The sequence below is a fragment of the Macaca nemestrina genome, chromosome 1, assembly GCF_043159975.1.
Source record: "Macaca nemestrina isolate mMacNem1 chromosome 1, mMacNem.hap1, whole genome shotgun sequence".
In the NCBI taxonomy this organism is placed as follows: Eukaryota; Metazoa; Chordata; class Mammalia; order Primates; family Cercopithecidae; genus Macaca; species Macaca nemestrina.
Window position 1 is genome coordinate 7268332 of NC_092125.1, and position 22123 is coordinate 7290454.

Below are 22123 nucleotides of genomic sequence, written 5' to 3' on the forward strand. Positions count from 1 at the left end.
GACTTCGTAGGGACTCTGAGTCATTTCATTAGCATAGCAGGTGAAGCCTGTTGGGAATGGCTAATCCTCTCTTTAAGCATCCTCAACCTAAACAACCAATCCTCCACACACTGTGTGGGTGAGGGTACATCCAGCGCACTCCCTGTGCCAGCTACTAGGACTGAAGGGGTTAAGTTCTGTGATGGGTGGAGGAAAAATAATTTCAGAACCTGGTTAATGAACACTGGCTAATCCAGGATGGAGCCCTGACCATGGTTATGCTCTGTGGTGAGCCCTTGCTGGTCCTGCACGGGAAAGGGGGCAGCTGAAGACCGGCTGTCGCAGTCGGCTCCTGTGTCCAGAAACTGCACCTTTATTTCCTTTCTTCCTCTACCAGGCTCTAATTTTTTTTTTTTTTTTTTTTTTTTTTTGAGACGGAGTCTCGCTTTGTCATCCAGGCTGGAGTGCAGTGGCGCGATCTTGGCTCACTGCAAGCTCTGCCTCCCGGGTTCACGCCATTCTCCTGCCTCAGCCTCCTGAGTAGCTGGGACTATAGGTGCCTGCCACCATGCCCGGCTAATTTTTTGTATTTTTAGTAGAGACGGGGTTTCACTGTGTTAGCCAGGATGGTCTTGATCTCCTGACCTTGTGATCCACCCATCTTGGCCTCCCAAAGTGCTGGGATTACAGGCGTGAGCCACCGCGCCCGGCCCAGACTCTCATTTATTAAAGGTTGGTGAGTCCCCAAGAGTAAAAACTCTGCGGTTTGGTGGATATTTATGCACATAGCCCAGCACAGTGGCTGATACATAATGGATGCTTCTTAATGCTTTCTAATTATTGCTAATTAGAGATTATTAACTATTTTTAAATGAATTAATGTAGAAATTCATCTTACTGGGCTGAAGAATGGGGAGTGCATGGAGTTTGGGGTGCACCTATTGGGAACAAAGGGGGAAGTTGTATTAAGACTCACTTTTCGGGGCCAGGTGTGGTGGCTCACGCCTGTAATCCCAGCACTTTGGGAGGCTGAGGCAGGTGGATCACGAGGTCAGGAGATCGAGACCATCCTGGCTAACACAGTGAAACCCTGTCTCTACTAACAATACAAAAAATTAGCCAGGCATGGTGGCGGCCACCTGTAGTCCCAGCTACTCGGGAGGCTGAGGCAGGAGAATGTCATGAACCCGAGAGGCAGAGCTTGCAGTGAGCCGAGATCGCACCACTACACTCCAGCCTGGGCAACAGAGTGAGACTCCGTATCAAACAAACGAATGAATAAATAAATAAACAAATGAAGACTCACTTTTCGGTGAAGTCACTCGAGCCCCCACAGCATCTGAAGTCTGACAGGAATTGGGATCTAAGCCTGACTTTGGTTTTCCTTTAGTCGTCCTTAGTCTCCACTCCATTAACCTTAGCAGTTCTGAGAATGCAGAGTGTTCTGTAAGAGTTCATTAAAATATTGTAATAGATGTTCTGAAGAAGCTATCTGCATCAGCCAAAACCTTCGAGAGGTTGTATGTAGTTCAGGGAGACTGACCAGCCAAGTTTATTATTATTATTATTATTACTATTATTATTATTTTGAGATGGAGTCTCACTCTGTCACCCAGGCTGGAGTGTAGTGGCATGATCTTTGCTTACTGCAACCTCCACCTCCCAGGTTCAAGTGATTCTCGTGCCTCAGCCTCTGAGTAGCTGGGACTACAGGTGCGTGCCAACACGCCCAGCTAATTTTTATATTTTTAATAGAGATGGGGTTTTGCCATGTTGGCCAGGCTGGTCTTTAACTCCTGACCTCAAGTGATCTGCCCGCCTCAGCTTCCCAAAGTGCTGGGATTACAGGTGTGAGCCACCGTGCCCAGATGAGCCAAGTTTATTTACTGAGCCCCTATCAGCTATTTTGAGTTGCATATCATTTTTATTGAGTTCAGCTGGCAGGTGACAACTTCAATCCCTTCAGCTTTATCTGTCAGTTATCAGCATCTGGCCTGCCTTGTGTTGTCCTGTGTAGGTGGAAGCTGGGTGAGGGAAAGGCCTGGTTCCTCCGCTCGATGATTCTCGCAGGTGGACTGAGCGTTTCCTCCTGAAAATTTCCTCCCTGACATCAGGGGGAAAGAACCACTCAGGGGCAAAATGCTGTCAGTGGGCTTCACAAATACCTGGAAACAAAGTTATCTGGACTAGTTTCCAAAGGTTATTTTGGAAACTTATTAGAGAAATTTAATAATTGAAATACAGTGCCAGTAAAACGTTAGAATAACACAGAGAACCTGCTGTTACAGCAACATTGGGAGCTCTCACTTTCTTTTTTTTTTTTTTTTTTGAGATAGAGTCTCGCCCTGCTGCCCAGGCTGGAATGCAGTGGCATGATCAAAACTCACTGCAGCCTCCACCTCTCGGGCTCAAGTGACCCTCCCACCTCAGCCTCCCAAGTAGCTGTACTACAGGCACACGCCACCACACTTCGCTAATTTTTGTATTTTTTGTAGAGACAGGGTTTCACCATGTTCCCCAGGCTGGTCCTGAACTCCTGCACTAAAAGGCCCGCCCGCCTTGGCCTCCCAAAGTGCTGGGATTAGAGGTGTGAGTTCATTTGCTTTAGGCTTGCTAGTGAGATACTTACCGCTTGTTTAAAATAGGTGATTTATGAGATCATCCTCTTTAAAGGCACAAGTGAAGGGAAAAGTAAAACATAAATTCTTCTCATTCCTTCTCTGCCAGATCCTGTCCTTCCAAAAGGCCCAGGTGCTCACAGCACATGCACACGTACACTGTGTCACCTGTCGAATGGTGCTGAGGGACTAAACCACGGTAACCTCCCGTGGGACCAGGAACTTAGTTTTTGTCCAGCAGTGGCAGGAATGTCTCTCTGGGGGTAGCGCTCCACTATCACCTGTCAAGAATTTCGGCATAAATTTCTTCTGATACAAGTGCCTAAGAATGTGACTCAGAGTTCTATGTGTCTTAGGAACCTGGAACAGAGAGACCATTGGGCGCTTTTTGTTTTTTCAAAGAATAGGATCAGAGGTCCCCCTAACAGAAGTACAACGGTGTCTCACTGGGACCTTGTTTGGGAACTTTGCCCAGATTCCAGCAATTTCCTCTTGTCTGGTTGCTGTGACTATTTCAAGTATAAAAGAATAAGCAAATGGCTAAGCGAGCCATAGCTTCTCTTCTTTTTTCCCCCTGGTCAGCCAGAAAGGTACCTCTAGAAGTTTACTAAATTCTCCCTCTGCTTGAAAGATCTGAGGCTTGGGATTTTCAGTGGAGGCAGCGTTTTACTTAACAGCTGTGTCTGTGTCTGACTTAAAAAAGAAAAAAAAAAAAAAAGTCCTGCAACCAGGACCTAACTCATTCTTCCAGCAGCTTCCAAACGGCCTGTAGGAGCCTGAAGAGGCCCCTCTGTAGGGCTGAGTGACATCAGGCCCCTTCTCTCCCTCCCCTCTTCCCACTCCCCCTCCGTGGGCAGTAGGAGGTCAGTTCTGAGGTTGGAAATGAAATGACCATCTGTATATTGGTCAGAGAAAGTCACTTTGCTCACTATTAGTAAAGAATTTATCTTTGCCAAAGAAATTAAGGTTTGCAATGGAGCACTGTAATACTAGTCTGCACTATAATATGGTCTCATAGGCCTTAGCTCAGGAGCTCTGACAGAATTAGTCTCAAGTGAGGACTTTTTTTTGAGATGGGGTCTCGCTCTGTCACCCGGGCTGCAGTGCAGTGGCGCGATCTCGGCTCACTGCAACCTTCGCCTCACGGGTTCAAGTGATTCTCAAGTGAGGACATTTGAATACCACAGTTATAAAGCAGATAGAAGATTGGGTCGCCTTACCCTGAAATGTGTTGCCATTTTTCATAGTGAGCAATAGAAAGGTTGAGTAATTTGCCCAGATAAAAAGAGGTGAAACTAGCGTTAAAATCCTGGTGTGTTATCAAAGTATCATTGCACTCTGCAGTTTTCCAGCATATTCTGTCATACTTCTGCAGTTTCAGGAATGTGGGTAGGACCATTATCATAACTAAGATTTGGTGTTTAATAGATGATGAAACTGAGGTCCATAGAAATGAACTTACTTGCCTAGGACCAAACAGATGCTTAGACTGACCCAGTTCTTTGTTCCCAGACCAGGATATTCTAGCCTAGTGCACTTCTTTTACGCAGGATGGTTTTAGGACTTAGCTTTCCTGTCTAGAAAAAGATGCTGCTCTTGACGCTGACCACTTCCTTGCCCCAGATCCAGGAGCGCAGTGGTCCTTCCATGATCCACACCCATCCTTTTCCTGAGAATAAACAGGATCAGGCTAGGCACATTGGCTCGCACCTGTAATCCCAGCACTTTCGGAGGCTGAAGCAGGAGGATTGATTGAGGCCAGGAGACTGAGACTAGCTTGTATAGTGAGATTCCATCAATACAAAAAAAATTTTTTTAAATTAGCTGGCGTGGTGGCATGCACTGTAGTCCCAGCTACTCAGGAGGCTGAGGCAGGAGGGTCGCTTGAGTCCAGGAGGTTGAGGTTGTAGCGAGCCACCATCTTGCCATTGCACTCCAGCCTGGCAATAGAGCAAGGCCCTGTCTCTAAGCAAATGAAGAAACAAATCAAATAAACAGGACCATTAGCATCTGTTCTATTGTTACTAGATGGCCCATGATCTTTAGGGGTCTCACTGCTGTGGGGACTGCTCTGGGACCATTCCATGCTGAGTTATTTGACATCTGAAGAGTCTTCAGTCAAATGAGGATGATGGAGGGGAAAATGGCCAAACATTTCCAGGTCTGCTGAGGGACAGAAGGAAAAATAGTAGTTTCCTGATTTTTACCTATTTAAAAAAAAAACAACTCATTTTTTTGTTTAATTTTGCATTTCCTCCTGCCTAGGAAGCTGGGCCAATGGTTTCTGAGCCAACTCCGAGTCCTTGAGCTCCCAGGGAATGGAGAGAACTTGGCCTCTGCAGAAGGATTTCTTAGTAGGCTTCTATATCCCAGACCACTCCACCATGAAGAGTGTCTTCCCTGACTCTGCCTAGGCACAGCGGAGTGAGCTAGGGCAGTGACTTAAGTTGTTTCATAAAGCTCTGCACCAGGCTTGGCCGGCGTGGCTAAATGCTGAAGTCCAAAACGTGTCCTGGCAAATCTTTCGAGATCGCTCCACTACACTTCAGCCTAGGCAGCAGAGAGAGACTCAAAAAAACTGAAAAATTTAAGGTCCTACCTCACAGCTCCCGCAATCCACTATCATAGTAGTGCCTTGTCTCCTTTCATGAGTCAGCTTTGCAGGTGTTTGTGTCTTATCCTTGGGGATGAAAAAATATTTTCTGTCACCAATAACTCTAACACAAGTCTGGAAAACAATTTGGAATCTGAGTTGCAGAAGGTAGCAGACACAAATGGAGTTCCAAGCCCATTTTTCTAAGATCCTGAGCAATTTCTTGCTTTCTGCACCTCTTGCATTTATTGTAATGTACCCCCAAGAAACCTGGCCATTAGCTCTGTATCTGCTTAAGAAACCTCCACTTTCAGAATCTTCAAGGCTAGAAGGAGAACACAGCACCAGTCAGGCACCATGACCTGAAGGTTGGCACCTTGGGAATTTTTGCAGCTGGATCCCAGACCCGTCTCTTCAGGAAACACAGGATTTGGAACCTGACAGCTTGAATGGGACATTCAACATTTGGATTCTGAAAAAATCCAAATGTTCTTCAGGAACATTTGTTATTGATTGTAGGGACCAGCCCCACAGGGTCGGTGGATTTTTCTCCCCGTGTGCAGAGACAAGAGGTTGTAGAAATAAAGACGCAAGACAAAGAGATAAAAGAAAAGACAGCTGGGCCCGGGGGACCACGACCACCAAGACGCAGAGACTGGTAGTGGCCCCGAATGCCTGGCTGTGCTGCTATTGATTGGATACAAGACAAGGGGGCAGGGTAAGGAGTGTGAGTCATCTCCAATGATAGGTAATGTCACCTGAGTCACGTGTCCACTGGACGGGGGTCCCTTCCCTGTTTGGCAGCCGAGGCGGGGAGAGAGAGAGAGAGAGAGAGAGAGAGAGAGAGAGAGAGAGAGAGAGAGCTTACGCCATTATTTCTGCATATCAGAGACTTTTAGTACTCTCGCTAATTTTGCTACTGCTATCTAAAAGGCAGAGCCAGGTGTACAGGACGGAACATGAAGGTGGACTAGGAGTGTGACCACTGAAGCACAGCATCACAGGGAGACAGTTAGGTCTCCGGATAACTGCAGGCGGGCTTGACTGATGTCAGGCCCTCCACAAGAGGTGGAGGAGTAGAGTCTTCTCTAAAACTCCCCCGGGGAAAGGGGGACTCCCTTTCCAGGTCTGCTAAGTAGCAGGTGTTTTTCCTTGGCACTGACGCTACGGTTAGACCACGGTCCGCTTGGCAACGGGCGTCTTCCCAGACGCTGGCGTTACCACTAGACCAAGGAGCCCTCTGGTGGCCCTGTCTGGGCATAACAGAAGGCTCACACTTGTCTTCTGGTCACTTCTCACTATGTCCCCTCAGCTCCTATCTCTGTATGGTCTGGCTTTTCCTAAGTTATGATTGTAGAGTGAGGATTATTATAATTTTGGAATAAAGAGTAACTGCTACAAACTAATGATTAATGATGTCCATATATAATCATATCTATGATCTATATCTAGTATAACGCTTGTTATTTTATATGTTTTATTACACTGAAACAGCTCGTGCCCTCGGTCTCTTGCCTCGGCACCTGGGTGGCTTGCCGTCCACAATAGATGAAAGTTTTATTTTGCATAATAAGAACGTGGAAGGCTGACCATATTTTACATTAACATTGTCATACATTTTTATGTTGAACTTTTCTTCTACACATGAAATCTGAATTGCTCTGGCTCATTACCTGCCAACATTTCGTTTCCACTGTGGGGTACACAGAAGTAACCAGGAGGCCGGGCGTGGTGGCTCATGCCTGTAATCCCAGTACTTTGGGAGGTTGATGCGGGCAGATCACCCGAGGTTGGGAGTTTGAGACCAGCCTGACCAACATGGAGAAACCCCGTCTCTACTAAACATACAAAATTAGCCAGGCATGGTGGCAGGCGCCTGTAATTCCAGCTACTTGGGAAGCTGAGGCAGGAGAATCGCTTGAACCCAGAAGGTGAGGTTGCAGTGAGCTGAGATGGCGCCACTGCACTCCAGCAGCCCGGGCAACAACAGCGAGACTCCGTCTCAAAAAAAAAAAAAAGGTAACCAGAACACAGCATCTACCCTTCCTGGGTGGCAACACTGGATCATTCTTTTCTTGTTTCTGTTATCTGCATTAGCTGAGCCATTTGCTACTTGTGTCTAATTTGATCTAAGTCAAAAGCATACCTGGTAAAATGCCGTAGCAGGAAATGGTATCCCAGAATGATTTACATCATGGAATGGAGTAACCTAATGCTACCAAGGAAAACTGCCAAGCATCTTCCCCTCTTTCTATGAATTGACTTTATATATTTTTTTCTGGCTAGTAAAATTATTAAAACATTCCTCCTTTGGCTTAATAAATTAGCTTTAAAATCTTAATTACCACTGGGCACAGTGGGTCATGCTTGTAATCCCTGCACTTTGGGAGGCCGAGGTGCGTGGATGACTTGAGGTCAGGAGTTCCAGACCAGCCTGGTCAACATAGCAAAACTCCTTCTCTACTAAAAATACAAAAAATTAGCCAGTCGTGGTGGCATGCATCTGTACTCCTAGCTACTCAGGAGGCTGAGGCAAGAGAATCGCTTGAACCTGGGAGGTGGAGGTTGCAGTGAGCTGAAATCACGCCGCTGCTCTCCAGCCTGGGTGGAGTCTCAAAAATTAGTAAAATTTAAAACTAATTAATTAATTAAATAAAATATTAATTACATGAAGTCTTGTGAGGCTCTTCACTTTTTTCAAAGTACAGTACTGAAATATTCAATGCAGCATTGTTTGAATACTGAAAAAAGGCAATCTAAATGTCATTAAGAAACAAGTAAATTACAACACATGCATTTATTTTTTTTTTATTTTATTATTTTTTTTTGAGACGGAGTCTCACGCTGTTGCCCAGGCTGGAGTGCAGTGGCGCGATCTCGGCTCACTGCAAGCTCCGCCTCCCGGGTTCCCGCCATTCTCCTGCCTCAGCCTCCTGAGTAGCTGGGACTACAGGCGCCCGCCACCGCGCCCGGCTAATTTTTTGTATTTTTTAGTAGAGACGGGGTTTCACTGTGGTCTCGATCTCCTGACCTTGTGATCCGCCCGCCTCGGCCTCCCAAAGTGCTGGGATTACAGGCTTGAGCCACCGCGCCCGGCCAACACATGCATTTAAAGGAGAGTAAAGAGAAGTATATTAATATCTATGTATTTCTTATGCAGACATAGATGTTAATGATGTTCAAATTATATGCAGATTGAAAAAATTAGTTGCAGAAGTTGTGTTTTTCAAAAGTCTCAGAAAACAACCTGGTAACAGGGGAGGAAACTAGGATTAGGGGGACTAATCAAAAGAGACTTGAAATTGATCTCTAATGTTGGACTTTTTATGTGGGAATTTATTTGTGTGCTTCTTGTATAATTAAAATAAATAAAAATAAAACAGTGTATAAAAAGTGGTTTTATAATGACCTCAAAGGTGCCTGGAAGGTCTCTGAAGCCATTCAGGTGTGGAGGAGCTGCCCTCTTGTGGAGTTTTTGGAGTAGTTTTTACTCCTGAATCAAAGAATTTACTGTGTTTTCATTCACAGAACACTGGAGTGCCAATTTCAGAGTTAGAGATTAATCTCTCATGATTATCCTGTGAGAAAAAAGACAGTAAAGGTTTAGTGGCTTTCCAAAAGTCACTTAGAGTTTTAGGCAAGTCACAATTACAGACCAAGTCTTCTGATCCCTAGCTGGAGTTCTTTTTTTTTTTTTTTTTTTTTGAGACAGAGTCTCGCTCTGCCGCCCAGGCTGGAGTGCAGTGGCGTGATCTTGGCTCACTGCAAGCTCCGCCTCCCGGGTTCACGCCATTCTCCTGCCTCAGCCTCCCGAGTAGCTGGGACTACAGGCGCCCGCCACCTCGCCCGGCTAGTTTTTTGTATTTTTTAGTAGAGTCGGGGTTTCACTGTCAGCCAGGATGGTCTCGATCTCCTGACCTCGTGATCCGCCCGTCTCGGCCTCCCAAAGTGCTGGGATTACAGGCTTGAGCCACCGCGCCCGGCCTGGAGTTCTTTCAGCTATTCTGCCTCCCCTAAACCATGAGCCAGTGAGTGTTAAAGAAAACCCACTGTGGCTAGGCGCGGTGGTGGCTCACACCTGCAATCCCAGCACTTGGGAGGCCGAGGCGGACGGATCACGAAGTCAGGAGATCGAGACTATCCTCACCAACATGGTGAAACGCTGTCTCTACTAAAATACAAAAAATTAGCTGGGCATGATGGCGCGCTCCTGTAGTCCCAGCTACTCGGGAGGCTGAGGCAAGGGAAATTCCTTGAACCCCGGAGGTGGAGATTGCAGTGAGCCGAGATCACGCCACTGCACTCCAGCCTGGTGACAGAGCAAGACTCCATCTTAAATAAATAAATAAAACACAATGGGGTTTCACCATGTTGGCCAGGCTGGTCTCGAACTTCTGACCTCAGGTGATCCGCCTACCTCAGCCTCCCAAAGTGCTGAGATTACAGGCATGAGCCACCACGCCCGGCCTTTGAAAATCTTTTTGTAGGGGTAAAATATACATAATTCTTATCATCTTAACAATTTTAAGTGGATGATTAAGTGGCATTAAGTACATTCATATTGTGCAACCATCACCACCATCCATCTTCAGAATTTTCCATTGTAAAATTGAACTGACATATTTAATAAAAGCATAAACCTCAAAGCCATATCTAGCCATTAAGCAACATCTGAATGCAGTAAGTTGAGTATTGGGGTAGAATAGGGAAGTGACCAGGACTTGACTCTAGCCACAGATGACTCACTTACCTGTTTCAAATATGTGATTATGCTACAGCCCACTTAATTTTTCTGGTCCTGTTATAGACAGCTCTATCCCTAGACTTCTCTAGCCTGAGATGATCAAGGAATGAATAAAGGATGGCGATTCATCCTCTATGACCAGTTAAAAAACAAAGATTTGGGACTTTATTTCTACCTAGGATGGACGAAGCTGGAAAAAAGATTCATTCTCACATTAATAACAATAAAAACCAGATAATCTACAAAATAATAACTTTCCTTTAAATCGTTAGAGGGCTGGTCTGGGTGTGGTGGCCTGTAATCTCAGCACTTTGGGAGGCTGAGTTGGGCAGATCACTTGAGGTAAGGAGTTCAAGAGCAGCGTGGCCAACATAGTGAAACCCTGTCTCTACTAAAAATACAAAGATCAGCCAGACATAGTGGCAGGCGCCTGTAATCCCAGCTACTTGGGAGGCTAAGGCAGAATAGGTTGAGCCCGGGAGTCAGAGGTTGCAGTGAGCTGAGATATGTCACTGCACTGCAGCCCAGGTGACAGAGTGAGACTCCATCTCAAAACAAACAAACAAACAAAAAACAACATTAGAGGGTTAAGACTGCAGGGCAAAAGTAGCCTGAATTCTAAGGATAGATGGGAGGGCCCAAGGACAGCCACAATGCTAGCACTGGCTTATCTGGGACACAGCATGGAAGGAAGACGGGGCCTCTGTATAACAGAGTAAGAATTTAACTAGAGTTTTTTTGCTTTGTTTCGTTTTTGTTTTGAGACAGGGTCTCACTCTATTACCCGGTTTGGAGTTGAGTGATGCAATCACAACTTACTGCAGCCTTGACCTCCTGGGCTCAAGAGATCCTCCCACCTGAGCCTCCCAAGTGTGAATTTTGCTAGTTGTACACTCATGCTTCAGTTCAACACGTTCCACTGTCCTCTGGATCTCCTGCAGTGTAGCAGGCAGCCGAACCCAGAGGCACCATCGGACTCATTTCTAATTTCTGTAGCAAAAATAGGTGATAGGTGATATTGAGTTCTTTCATTAGCAGGCATAAAATATCTGGTTGTCTTTTTTTTTTTCTTGTTTTTTGAGACAGGGTCTTGCTATGTCATCCAGGCTGGAGTGCAGTGGCACAATCACAGCTCACTGCAGCCTCAGTCTGGTGGGCTTAAGCGATCCTCCCATCTTAGCCATGGGAGTAGCTGGGAATACAGGCACATGCCAGGAGGCCTGGCTAATTAAAACTTTTTTTTTTTTTTTTTTGGTAGAGATGAGATCTCAGTATGCTACCCAAGCTGGTCTCAAACTCCTGAGATCAAGCAGTCCTCCCACCTTGACCTCACAAAGTGGTAGGATTAGAGGCGTGAGCCACCGTGCCCGGCCTTTTTGTGATGTTATAGCAATTGATGCACAAAATCCAAATTTATTGATCCACTGGGTAATGAAAAATGATATGATCTTTTCTTAATTATTAGAACACTAGAAAGAGATAGTTCCTTCATCTGCCATTTAGTTATCCAGTTGTACTGTTCATAGAGGAAAGAAAGGAAAAATGTTTTTTTTGCTTCAAGTTTTCTTTTTTTCTTTTTTTTTTTTTTTGAGACAGAGTCTTGCTCTGTCGCCCAGGCTGGGGTGCAGTGGCCGGATCTCAGCTCACTGCAAGCTCTGCCTCCCGGGTTTAGACCATTCTCCTGCCTCAGCCTCCCGAGTAGCTGGGACTACAGGCGCCCGCCACCTCACCCGGCTAGTTTTTTGTATTTTTTAGTAGAGACGGGGTTTCACCGTGTTAGCCAGGATGGTCTCGATCTCCTGACCTCGTGATCCGCCTGTCTCGGCCTCCCAAAGTGCTGGGATTACAGGCTTGAGCCACCGCGCCCGGCTTGCTTCAAGTTTTCAAGACAATGAATACTCCATCATCCTACAAGGTGACCAATTATTCTTAATGTTTATGAGGGGTTTTAATAAATTGCAATTATCTTCTTTGAAGACCAAAGTTTCCCACATTTGCACAGTGGGGGCCCCTTTAAGCTGGTGTTCTTGAATCTTTTGTAAATTGTTAATCTCTATTTTTGTTTTGTTTTGTTTATTTATTTATTTATTTTTTGAGACGGAGTCTGGCTCTTTCGCCCAGGCTGGAGTTAGTGGTGCGATCTCGGCTCACTGCAAGCTCCGCCTCCCAGGTTCACGCCATTCTCCTACCTCGGCCTCCCCAGTAGCTGGGACTACAGGCACCCGCCACCACGCCTGGCTAAGTTTTTTGTATTTTTAGTAGATACGGGGTTTCACCGTGTTAGCCAGGATGGTCTCGATCTCCTGACCTCGTGATCCGCCCGCCTCGGCCTCCCAAAGTGCTGGGATTACAGGCATGAGCCACCGCGCCTGGCCTTGTTTTGGATTTTTGAGACCGAGCTTCGCCTTGTTGCCCAGGCTGGAGTGCGATGGTGCGATCTCGGCTCACTACAACCTCCGCCTCCGGGTTTCAAGTAAGTCTCCTGCTTCAGCCTCCCAGGTAGCTGGGATTACAGGCATGCACCACCACTCTCGGCTAATTTTGTATTTTTAGTAGGCTGGGTTTCACCATGTTGTCCAGGCTGGTCTCCAACTCCTGACCTCAGGTGATCCACCCACCTTGGCCTCCCAAAGTCCTGGGATTACAGGCACGACACACTACACCCAGCCCCTCTATTTGTTGTGACAAGATATCCTAGGCTTATCTTTTACATTTCCTGCCAGACTATTTTCCCCAAATCCTCGTTTTAATGAAAAAAGCAAAAGGTACTTTAAAACCACAAGCTGATGTGCTAAACATCCTGATAGTTATGAATTTGTATTGAACATACTGGTACAAACTGATGAATGTGTGTATTCACACGTATCTAAATGTATTCAATATACATTCATGAATTTATACAACTAAGTCCAATTCAAATTCATAGCCATGGGATTCCCCCCCCCCCCAAAAAATTACATGTTCTGTATTCTCTTTCTCCTTTTTCTCACATTAAAAATCCCTGGTTCTAGGCTGGGTGCAGTGGCTTATGCCTGCCATCCCAGCACTCTGGGAGGCTGAGGTGGGTGGATCACCTGAGGTTGAGACCAGTCTGGCCAACATATTGAAACCCCATCTCTACTAAAAATACAAAAATGAAGCTGGGCGTGGTGGCACACACCTGTAATCCCAGCTACTTGGGAGACTGAGGCAGGAGAATCACTTGAACCTGAGAGGCAGAGGTTGTAGTGAGCTGAGATTATGACACAGCAAGACTCCATCTTGAAAAAAAAAAAAAAAGGACCCTGATTCTCAAGAAAACAGGATTTCAAATATCCTATAAATAGTAATTATTCTAATCCACAGTATACACACAGTCCCAAAATATCAGACTACCACTAGCTAAACCAAATGTTTTTGCATATGCTTTTATATACGATGCTTTAACTCTTAGTTTTAAGTGGATAAGCAACATACGTTTACTACTCACCGCCAGTCTGTCACTATTTCTCTAGTCATTTTGGTTATCTGGAGCTCATTTTCTGAACTTCCTGATAAACCGCTTAAGGGAACGACATTTCCCATTTCCCAAATTTTTCTGTGTTGGATATGTTTGTGCCAGCCTTTCATACTTACAATTTTATTAGATATGAAAACCTCAGCTCACATTTTTCTTTGGGTATTCAAAAATGATCACTCCATTTTCTTCAGGCATAAAGTATAATTGTGAAGAAAGTCGGATCATCATCTTACATTTCACCTGGTTTTGCCTAGCCAAAGTTTTCTTCCTTTAAAGTATATTATTTGTCTTGGTGTTAGCTGCTGCTTAGGTGCCAGAGTTCACTTTTAAAATATTGTTTTATATATTTAAATAAAACATTTTCTAAAATTATAGGGTTTTGTTGTTTCAAATTCCCATTATCTGTATGTTGGGTCTTCTTTGTCATTTTCTAATTAAACAAAAATCGATTTTTTATTCCTTTTTATTTTTACCTCTTTTAAAAGACATTATCCATAGTGTTTATATTGCATCTCTGATGTTTTTATTTACAATGTTTTCTTGAGCTTATTTCTGATTCTTGTAATCCTAAATTTGTCATATTTTATATCATCTTTCTAATATCTTTTAGCACATTTTAAACAAACGAGTTTTGCTCTGCTCTGTGGACCTATCTTCCTGATACATCTTCATTGTCCAGAAATCTTCTCTACTCTTTCTTTTCATTAAAATAACTTTGTATGAGATTCATCTAAAAACTTTCCTTAGTTTCTTTTTAAGTAAAATTCTGTTTCCTAAACTTTGAGAAGGAAACATGATTCATGGGAACTTCTCTAAGTTTCTTTTTAAGTGTTCAAAACCAGTATTCTGCTGAGAGATTTTGGTTGACGATTCCCTATTCTACTTGTATTTGGACCTTCTCTTCATCTTTCTCTTCTTCGATTTGGCTTCCCCCCAGCAGTTTCTCTTCTGTGGGGAACGCTGTCCTGGAAGAGAACCTTGGTGAACTCAGTGAATCAGTTCTAATACTTCCTAGGGGCTAGTTTGCTTCAGTCCTTCAGACCTTAATACAAGCCTCTTGGACTCACCCACCTTCAAAATGGGCAAAGCCTCTCCCACTTGAGTGCTGTTTTCAACCTGGCCTGCTGTACAGTCCTCAGGTCATTAGATGCCATTTCCTCACTCTGCTTCGCCTGAACTGATGCCAATGCCAGCTTGTGGTCTTGTGGCTATCTTCACCCACTTACGTTGCTCATGGATTTTTATTTTGCTATCCAGTTGCTATTATATGGTGATTTGGAGATTGGAAACTGGCACTGCTGCCATCTGCCCCTTCTCCCACACTATTTTTAAAGATTTCCAAAACCAATCCTATTTCCAGTCTTACTCTGCACCTCTGGCTTTAGAGGAATCTGCATGTCTCCATTTGTCAAGCTTATCAGACTTTTACCTCTTCTAGTCTTCTGCCACTGACAATGATCATTTCTTTGTTAAATCACTTACTACTCATCCATCAGTTTCCTTGCCTGATGTCTCTTCTTCCATTCTGTTAACCCTTGTGGATTTGTCTTATTCCTTTTCTGTCATTTAAGTAGCATTTTTAGTGAGTGAGGGGATAAATATTTGTAGACAATGTTTGATTCACATTCCTAATTTGTTTTATAACAGGAAACATGCATGGAGAATTCAAATCTGCTTTTGTTCTTTGGATTAGGTCTTTTTCAGATTGGGCCTTTTTGGGTTTTAGTTTTTCTTTTGTAATAGCTTTAGTTAGCTTTTATTCCACTCTGATCTCATTTTCCTAGAGTCCTCTACCGAGTCTCACTTAAAAATATAAATACTCTGGCTCTTTCCTTTATCCTCTGTATCACAAATACTTTTAGAATTCCTTTAATTCCTGTCACTTCAGATCCTCAGTTAGCAGCTGGTTCTCTTTCCATGCATCTGCCCGTTTCTTTGCAGAGAGTACGTGTCACAGACCTTGCAGATTTAGTATCTTATGCAGCGTTCAGGGGACTAGTTTTAAATATATGTTAAGGAAGCTTTAGCCCACACTTCAAAAAATATATATTAAAACTGAGGCTATTTTGAAGTTTAAAAATATTAATGATATAAGAAGTACTTCCTTTCATATGATGCTGAAAATTTTCCTTCAGTGTCAACCTATAATCCAACCAAAACCTTCAGGGATAAGAGAGCCCTGTCTCATTTGTGTAATGATCTTTAACCCTTCCAATTACCCCTCCCATCTCAACTTTATTTTCTTTTTTTTTTTTTTTTTTTTTTTGAGACGGAGTCTCGCTCTGTCGCCCAGGCTAGAGTGCAGTGGCCGGATCTCAGCTCACTGCAAGCTCCGCCTCCCGGGTTCACGCTATTCTCCTGCCGCAGCCTCCCGAGTAGCTGGGACTACAGGCGCCAGCCACCTCGCCCGGCTAGTTTTTTGTATTTTTTAGTAGAGACGGGGTTTCACCATGTTAGCCAGGATGGTCTCGATCTCCTGACCTCGTGATCCGCCCGTCTCGGCCTCCCAAAGTGCTGGGATTACAGGCTTGAGCCACCGCGCCCGGCTCAACTTTATTTTCAATTCAACCCTGAAGGACAGATGGGAAAGGCAAGTGGAAAACCTTTTTTTTTTTTTTTTTTTTTTTTGAGACGGAGTCTCGCTCTGTCGCCCAGGCTGGAGTGCAGTGGCCAGATCTCAGCTCACTACAAGCTCCGCCTCCCGGGTTTATGCCATTCTCCTGCCTCAGCCTCCCGAGTAGCTGGGACTACAGGCGCCCGCCACCTCGCCCGGCTGGTTTTTTGTACTTTTTAGTAGAGACGGGGTTTCACCGTGTTAGCCAGGATGGTCTCGATCTCCTGACCTTGTGATTCGCCCGTCTCGGCCTCCCAAAGTGCTGGGATTACAGGCTTGAGCCACCGGGAAAACTTTAAAGCCTGGAGAAATAGTGATTTCCTCTAGGACTGTAGTTTCTCCATTTACTATCTTTCTACTTGACAACATTACAGAAATATTTAGAGTAGATTTTTATAAACCCCACGGGATTTTCCCAATTAACATTAAAACTTCCAAAAACTTGTCAGAGATACAATTATTCTTCTATTTAGCTTCTTATAAAAATATAAAAAGCTGAGCAAAAAAACCACAACCCAATTATAAAGTTAATATACAAAATGTATTCTATTCCTTTTTTTTTTTTTTTTTTGAGACAGAGTCTCGCTCTGTCGCCCAGGCTGGAGTGCAGTGGTGGGATCTCAGCTCACTGCAAGCTCCGCCTCCCGGATTCACGCCATTCTCCGGCCTCAGCCTCCCGAGTAGCTGGGACTACAGGCGTCCGCCACCTCGCCCGGCTAGTTTTTTTGTATTTTTTAGTAGAGAGGGGGTTTCACCGGGTTAGCCAGGATGTTCTGGAACTCCTGACCTCGTGATCCTCCCGTCTCGGCCTCCCAAAGTGCTGGGATTATAGGCTTGAGCCACCGCGCCCGGCAAAATGTATTCTATTCTTAAAATGGCACAGAATGAAAAAAAATTCTTCAGGCTGATAAGTGCCTCATTCCCAAACAGGGACTTCAAATTGATCAGATTCTCTTGCAGGCAAAAGCATAGCAGCAGTCTGATTTACTGGAATATCGCTCTTTGAACACGCACACACTCAGGTTTGTTAAATATATCCTCTTCCGCTTCTGGAGTTAGTTGGATGTTATCTCTGACTGGGGACAGGGGCTTCTTACAAGAAGGAAGCTTTTCGGAATCTCTGCAAAATACAATAAAATAAATTTAGTATTTTTAGGGTACTGATTATGAGAGAAGAAATATTCTACCTGGACAAAATAGAGGAATATGAAGAGGATAAGACCGTTTACTGTATAATGTTGTTCAATTCATTATATAACACAATCAGCTTCTCCTGTGAGCACTCCCCATACATTCGGAGTCTCACTTCTTAGTGCCTCTTCTTGCTTTCAAAATCACCATTCAGTGTAGGTGCTGGGCCACCACTTGATATATTAGCTAAGGCAGAATGATTCCAATACTTTAATTCTTTTCTCCTTAGTGCCCTTCTCAAGTATGGTTAAGAACCAATATAAGTGAAGCAGGAACAAATGGTTAAGCCCTGGTGAAGCCCTACCTTTTTTTTTTTTTTTTCTTTTTTGAGACAGGCTTGCTCTGTCATCCAGGCTGGAGTGCAGTGTCACGATCTTGGCTCACTGCAACCTCCACCTCCCGGGTTCAAGCGATTATCTTGCCTCAGTCCAAGTAGCTGGAACTACAGGCCTGCACCACCACGTCTGGCTGATTTTTGTATTTTTACTACAGATGGGGTTTCACCATGCTGGTCAGGCTAGTCTCATACTCCTGACCTCAAGTGATCAGCCTGCCTCAGCCTCCCAAAGTGCTGGGATTACAGGCGTGAGCCACCGTGCCCGGCCTAAGCCCTATCTTTTATTCTCCTCTCAGTTGTTTTTTCTTTTTTCTTTTCTGGAAGGAAGCTATCTATAAAAATTAATCCTGTTATGAAGATATTACAGGTAATTCTATCTCCTGTCAACAAAAATTAAACACCAGTAAGTCTTTTTTTCTCAAAGGTATTTAAGAATACTGTTGCACCCTTAATTTCTCTCTAGCAACAGTTTTCAAAGCATGTTCCATGACCCCTGGAGAGTCCCAAGATCCTTTCAACAGGTTTCCAAGATCAAAACTATTCTTACAATATTCAGACTTTGTTCCTCCTTTCCACTGTGCTGACACTTGTATGGATGTTGCTAAAGCAGAACTGAGTGAAACTGCTGACAACTCGGTGTCAATCAAGACGGTGGCATCACACTGTACAAGTCATACCAGGACTATTTGTATTCTCCACCTCCGTGCACTTGCAGTTAAAGAAAAGTCTCAAAAATGTTCTTGATGGAAGCCGTAAAAATTACTAATTTCATTAAATCTCAACCCTTTGGTATACTTCAAATTTTTTTTTTAAATTTTTTTGAGACAGGGTCTCGTTCTGTTGCACTCTGGCTGGAGTGCAGTGCCTCAATCTCAGCTCACTGCAACCTCCACCTCCTGGGCTCAAGCAATTCTGCCACTTCAGCCTCCTGAGAAGCTGGGACGATAGGCACATGCCACCACGCTCGGCTAATTTTTTGGTATGCTTCTTAATATTCTGTGGCAAAATGGAAAGCACAAACACAACACTTCTATTGTGTATAGAAGTATGATAGTTTATCTCAAGTAAAAGCATGTGACACTAAGGTCATTCAGGACTTCTCTAAAATGAACAAAAAGGGGCCAGGCGTGCTGGCTCATGTCTGTAATCCCAGCACTTTGGGAGGCTCAAGCAGGTGGATCACTTGAAGTCAGGAGTTCGAAACCAGCCTGGCCAACACAGCGAAACCTGATCTCTACAAAAAATAAAAAATTAGCAGGGCATGGTGGCAGGTGCCTGTAATCCCAGTTACTTGGGAGGCTGAGACAGGTGAATCACTTGAACCCAGGAGGCGGAGGCTGCAGTGAACTGAGATTGCGCCACTGAACTCCAGCCTGGGTGACAAAGAGAGACTCTGTCTCAAAATAAATAAACAAACAAACAAACAAACAAATAAAATGAACAAAGAGAGTCTGTTACTTTAAAGAAAAATAAATAACAGTATTTGTTGCTAATGATTTTCAAATGAAAATTAAAATTTTGGAAAACATATCTGCCACACAATGGTTTTCCAATGTTAAAGGCTTCGTTGATTGCGACTTTTTTCTTATATTGTATAATAAAATATATCAATATTTGCAAGTACATCTCAATGACCCAATATTTTCCAAATGACCAACTCATGATGTTACATGTAAAGGATGCATTAAAAGTGCACCAGTGTAGGCTAGGCAAAGTGGCTCACACCTGCAATAAAAAATTAAATAATTAACTGGGGGTGGTGGCATACGCCTGTAGTCCCAGCTACTCAGGAGGCTGAGGCAGGAGGACTGCTTGAGCTTACAGTGAGCCATGATTGTGCCATTCCACCCTAGGCAACAGAAGAAAGGTACACCAGTGGACTGTAATATAACAGAGTACAAAAAGTCAGTCGATATGGTTTCATATTCTACACTACAACTAACCTTAAGAAACTACAAGTTGTTGAATTTAGACATAACAGCAGAGAAGAAAATTTACCATTATCTAAAAGGGCTATCAAAATATATATTTTCTAACTACAAATATGTCTATTTCCTTCATATACTCAACCAAAACACCAAATCATAACAGATCAAATGTAGAAGCAGATATAAGAATCCAGCTGACCATCCTGGCTAACACGGTGAAACCTCGTCTCTATTAAGAAATACAAAAAACTAGCCGGGCGAGGTGGCGGGCGCCTGTAGTCCCAGCTACTCCGGAGGCTGAGGCAGGAGAATGGCGTGAACCTGGGAGGCGGAGCTTGCAGTGAGCTGAGATCCGGCCACTGCACTCCAGCCTGGGTGACAGAATGAGACTCCGTCTCAAAAAAAAAAAAAAAAAAAAAAAGAATCCAGCTGAGTTCTATTAAGCCAGACAGTAAAGATTTGCAAACTAGACAGTAAAGATTTGCAAAATGTAAAACCGTGCCACTTTTTTTACCTTTTAGGGGGATTTGGAAAATACAGCTATTTATTTTTTAAATGTACTATCTACATTCATATGTAATAGGCTTATCGTTATTTTAAAATTAATATTTTTAAACGTTCATTTCAATTTCTATGAGGGTAAGTGTTGACAAATATAACCTACATAAACCAAAGTGTTTTGGGGCCTTTAATAATTTTTAAGAGTATAAAGCATTCCTGAAAATAAAACGTTTGAAAACTGCTGTCATATGGTTTAATCCTAGACTTTGCACAATGGAAAATAAGAAACGATTGTCCAGCTCTTACTTATTTACAAAGTGTTTCCTACTCATACCACCTCATCTATGACAATATTTCTATTAGGTAAGGTTTAATCCTATCATTCCATATAATTAAAAAAAATCTTTTATTAAACTTAGCACATTTCTTTTATTGAGAATGAGAAAATAGCTATAAGGTAATGCTACTCTGCGGCTAATTTTGTGGTCTAACAGAAGGAAGTATTATGGTTAACAAAAATTTAACTATATAGAGGATGAATTCTTTTAAAGCAGTGCTGGCCACATACACTGCAAATCTGGCAAATTCATCATATAAATCCAATGAGTCTCCCCATTTTAAGATTGATAAATTAGAGAAGTATGATATAGCACTGTACTTCTACCCCTTCTTTAAAAATCTTATTTTCAGCCAGGTGCAGTGGCTCATGCCTGTAATCTCAGCACTTTGGGAGGCCGAGGCAGGCAGATCACCTGAGGTTGGGAGTTCGAGACCAGCCTGACCAACATGGAGAAACCCTGTGTCTACTAAAAATACAAAATTAGCCGGGCATGGTGGCGCAGGCCTGTAATCCCAGCTACTTGGGAGGCGGAGGTTGTAGTGAGCGGAGATTGCACCATTGCATTCCAGTCTGGGTAACAAGAGCGAAACTCTGTCTCAAAACAAAATAAAATAAAATAAAATAAAATAAAATAAAATTTTTTTCTCTTTACAATCCTGAGAGATAAAAAAAGGAAGGCAAGAGACTTAAGGCCTAGGAAAGCAATTTGCTTAACATCGGAGAGCCCCCAAAACCAGACTGAAAACTGGTTTTTTTTAGTTTGCCGTCTTTTTATGAAAAGAAGGTATAGAAATTGAAATTAAGTATAAAGAATCAGTTAAAGGGAAGAGAGAAAAATAATTATTTTATAGTGAGAGAAACAAAACTTGACTCATACGAAACTAGAAAGAGTTGGGAGAAAGGGATGGAAATTACAGAAAATAACAGTTTATCTTGTTTCAGAATAAGAAACAAGGCAACTCACTTTTTAAATCCAAAGTTTTTCCAGAGCTCATTGAGTTTGATCTGTAATCCCGGCTTGTTCTCGGCATTATGATGCTTTCTCTTCTGGATGCTTGCTGGCTTCTTGCTCAGCCCACTGGCTCTGGCAGGTCCTAGAGGTTTGATCTTGGTTGTAGAAAGAGAGTCTGCAGAACTGGATTTATATAGCCCAGGAACCTGAAGATTAAACACCCATTTTAAGGCCATTCTGTTAAAGCAACTCACTTTAATTTCAAACTATTCTTATTTATTGAGACGGAGTGTCGCTCTGTTGCCCAGTCTGGAGTGCAGTGGCGCGATCTCAGCTCACTGCAACCTCCAATTCCCGGGTTCACGCCATTCTTTTGCCTCAGTCTCCTGAGTAGCTGGGACTACAGGCGCCTGCCACCATGCCCAGCTATTTTTTTATATTTTTAGTAGAGACGGGGTTTCCCTGTGTTAGCCAGGATGGTCTTGATCTCCTGACCTCGTGATCCACCCGCCTCGGCCTCCCAAAGTGCTGAGATTACAGGCATGAGCCATTGCGACCGGTCAAACTATTCTTTATACATAAGAACAAAATAACCCATAAGCAATGGTAAAAATGTGCTATTTATAAACGTCTAGTACAGAAGTCATCATGAATTATTTTAACAGGTAACAGTAAACCTGGCATAAAATTTAAAAGTTCTCTCTTTTGTAAAGGAACAGAGAACAAAAAGAATCTCTCTCACTGCCTCCCTTTCCAGAGGCAATTGCTGCTCCTGGCTTCCTGTGCATTCCCAGCTTCCTGTGCATCCAGACTCACGTGTGCGCGCG

The 22123-nt window shown here is 43.6% G+C and overlaps 1 protein-coding gene across 3 annotated transcripts in view; it reads right to left on the reverse strand.

Moving 5' to 3' along the window:
• Positions 1–16671: 16671 nt before the first annotated feature.
• LOC105474652 (exonuclease 1) overlaps positions 16672–22123 on the reverse strand; it is a 42072-nt gene continuing 36620 nt past the window's right edge. For 2 of the 3 annotated variants that reach the window (XM_011729466.3, XM_071073587.1), the window contains exons 14-15: positions 21309–21502; positions 16673–17167 (exon numbers count right to left, since the gene is read on the reverse strand). In XM_011729466.3, the coding sequence (XP_011727768.2) occupies positions 17032–17167; positions 21309–21502 (330 nt within the window). In that variant the 3' untranslated portion in view covers positions 16673–17031. Of the gene's footprint in view, positions 17168–21308; positions 21503–22123 lie in introns of all 3 variants that reach the window. The other variant, XM_011729468.3, reaches the window with a different exon arrangement.